The sequence below is a fragment of the Cyprinodon variegatus genome, unplaced genomic scaffold (genome assembly GCF_000732505.1).
Source record: "Cyprinodon variegatus isolate N-32 unplaced genomic scaffold, C_variegatus-1.0 Scaffold70, whole genome shotgun sequence".
In the NCBI taxonomy this organism is placed as follows: Eukaryota; Metazoa; Chordata; class Actinopteri; order Cyprinodontiformes; family Cyprinodontidae; genus Cyprinodon; species Cyprinodon variegatus.
In genome coordinates this window covers 1,750,448-1,753,227 of record NW_015150523.1, presented here as the reverse complement: position 1 = coordinate 1,753,227, position 2,780 = coordinate 1,750,448, and the positions used below count along the sequence as shown (strand labels likewise).

At 34.5% G+C, this 2,780-nt stretch overlaps 1 protein-coding gene across 1 annotated transcript; it reads right to left on the bottom strand.

Annotated features, from left to right (window-relative positions):
- Positions 1–563: 563 nt before the first annotated feature.
- On the bottom strand, positions 564–2,274 carry LOC107083215 (monocyte chemotactic protein 1B-like). The gene is made up of 3 exons (XM_015372231.1): positions 2,142–2,274; positions 1,287–1,404; positions 564–1,197 (listed from the first exon to the last, which is right to left on the bottom strand). Exons 1-3 carry the CDS (start codon positions 2,200–2,202, stop codon positions 1,083–1,085), a joined length of 294 nt encoding a protein of 97 aa, XP_015227717.1. The 5' UTR covers positions 2,203–2,274; the 3' UTR covers positions 564–1,082.
- Between the last annotated feature and the right edge of the window lie 506 nt (positions 2,275–2,780).

The window sequence follows — 2,780 nt, the reverse complement described above, 5'->3', positions numbered from 1 at the left end:
CAACCTGAAAGGGACAAGTCACCTTTTTCTGGTCGAGATCATGACTAATTATGAGTTACCAGTATGAAAGAAACATGTTGTGATTGAACGTTGATGATGTGCTTGTACTACGCATTAAACACTATCTGATAGGAAAACATTTACATACATGGCTATTTTCACTTTACAGTACACTTTATTAAAAGTGATACAGATAATAAACAATCCTATTTTTTAAGTTAAAAAAAGATTATGTTCATTGCATTAAAATTGAAATCTTACTCCGAAAGTGCCTATTTCTTTCGCTCTTAGGTTCTCTTATATCATTATATTGATATCAAGATAATGATACCAAGATCTCATTACCTTGATATTTAATATGGAATTTAGAACATTTTGTTTGAGAACCCCAATCAAAGGATGATCATGAGATCTGCTCTGATATTTGGTTAAGAGAAGGGGACATAAAAAAAACAGCAAAATTGTTTGATTTAAAGCTTTTGTCATTAATTTGGGCTTTAACTGTAAAATGAAAAAGCATCACAGCAAAAAGGAGATTTTGTTACATTTAAAATGTATTTAGCTTTATTTCGTAAGGATCACATTGGTTCAAGCATACAGAAAATTATTTCATACTTCTGAATGGGTTACAATACTTCTGTCAGATAAGACTTTAAATAGAATCAGATAACAGCAGTTAAGTTGTTACATAAGCAAGTGCAATATTCGTAGCTTATATGATAGAGATGACACTTTGTGGTTTTGGAAGACATTTGTCTTTTACAATAGTTACTTTCTAAGATCAGTTCAAACTACAATAGAGGTAAAGCTCACAGAGTTGATGGTTGAACTTTATGTGTTGTATTTTACAAAAATACTTCTGTTGTTCCTTATGACAACCACAATAATAAAAAAAAAAACAGACTTCATTTACATGAAGAATATTTGATTCCCTTCATTTCATCCCGGTAGTCTGGTTTCAAATATTAGAATATTTGGTAAATATAGAAGAAAGAGAGCTGCTGTTTTTTGTAAGAAACTGTAGCATCAGATACCAGCTACATCATGATGTAGGCTGGCTTGTGGGTAGATTATTTGCACGTTTACAGGTTGGTGTTTGAACCAGAAACCTTTTTGGCCTCCAGCTGGCTGATGAGCTCCTTCACCCAGGGTGCTGAAGGACTGACACACAGCTGACGGCCTGCAACTGTTTTCAGCCTGGAAATGAAAAAGGAAGAGGAGACCGTCAGGAGATCCAGGACCAGATAAAGTATCACTGGTGCACTTCTGTAACAGTGAATACTCACAAAAAGGCAGGGTTGGGGCAGCGCTGACTGGTTTTGGTGTAGCCCACCACCCTATTTATTGAAACCTTATTGTCATTGAACTGGAAGCAGCACTTCTTTGGTCCAACTCCACGCAGACCTGCAAACAGAACAAAGAAACATGTTTATCAGATTGACTCTTTCTTACTTTCCTGTGAAAATAAAAAAAAAGGTGCCATCTGATGAAGTTTCCTCTAATTTAAGAGATTGTATCTTATCTCTTTTGTAATTGAAATACAGATTCAGAAAAAAAGTGCATTAATGTGTAGATTAAATGCATTTAAATCTGTTTTCCATTAATGTATTATAACAAACATGTGGGGTCCGTAAAAATAAAAAGGTGTTTCTGTAAAATACTGTATGACTTTATGAATATACCTAAAAAAGCATTTTGGAGGAAAAAAATGGAGAAAAATAATGAGCCAAGGACTATTTAAAGGAATTAAAAAGTGTTGAGGTGAAGCAATTTACAAAAACACTTAATTTAAACGCAGTTTAAATATCTTTGGTACATAGCAACAAGTTATTAAAACTGCATTGTCTTTGGATCTAACTGCTTGAGTTTTCATGGACTTTTGCAACCACCTTTAATTTAAATTTATTTTTAATATAATATACATTTATTTATTTTTAATATAATATACATTTTCTAAATATTTTGATCATTTCCACATAAGTGAGGGCTTTATTTGAACACACATGGCAAAAAATAAATACATACCAGGGAATGCATTAGTAGATTTATAAATCAAATCTGGTTTCAAAATTTAGGTATAATGTTTTTTCTTAATTTTTTTCAATACACAATATTTTTCTTATTTAAAAGCTTCACCTTACCTTCAGTGAAAGTGATGACAGCCATCATCAGCACAATCGCAGACAGAACCAGACGAGCCATCCTGAAGTTTGTGTTTTAGGTAGCAGCAGGTTATTTTATCTCAGCTAAGGTCAGATGTTTGTTTCTGCTCTTTGGATAGGATTTCTTTTCATATTTATACTCACTATGAAGAGGAACACACCTTATTAGGGGGATTACCTACATGTATGGAAAATTCTGGCTTTATTGTGCTTACTAGTGCGTAAAAGTTTCACTTCTGCAATACCGAGGAAGAACGTGGTTTCCCTTTTTTAACCCAAGCTTTAGTTTCTCCATCCACTGTGGCTCTATGATCTATTTTCATCATTGAACCTCATCTGAGTACTCTGTTTATGATGCAAACCCTAATTTTAGTAGACCCTCATTTTACAGAGATGCAGGGCAAAGGTCTGTCTTAACTTTTTTTTTTTATTAAAAGTTAATTATTGTATGAGGGGCTATTTTGTGCTGTGGAGGGTCTGGTTGGCTGGCTCATGCCGATTCTGTTGATAGAAGGGGTTGGGTGCTGCAGTTGCTGGGACTCATGTTTTCTCAGGTTCGGGCGTTGAGTGACCCAGCTCTAAGCTCATGGCTCGGGTGCTCTGGTCTTAAACTCCAGA

What these genes read in the sequence shown, in the direction of transcription:
- LOC107083215 (XM_015372231.1), bottom strand. Translation starts at nt 2,202, where the DNA reads ATGGCTCGTCTGGTTCTGTCTGCGATTGTGCTGATGATGGCTGTCATC. An exon ending in TGTCATCACTTTCACTGAAG is followed by an intron (nt 1,405 to 2,141) that starts GTAAGGTGAAGC and finishes TTCTGTTTGCAG; the next exon opens with GTCTGCGTGGAGTTGGACCA. An exon ending in TGCCCCAACCCTGCCTTTTT is followed by an intron (nt 1,198 to 1,286) that starts GTGAGTATTCAC and finishes TTTCATTTCCAG; the next exon opens with GCTGAAAACAGTTGCAGGCC.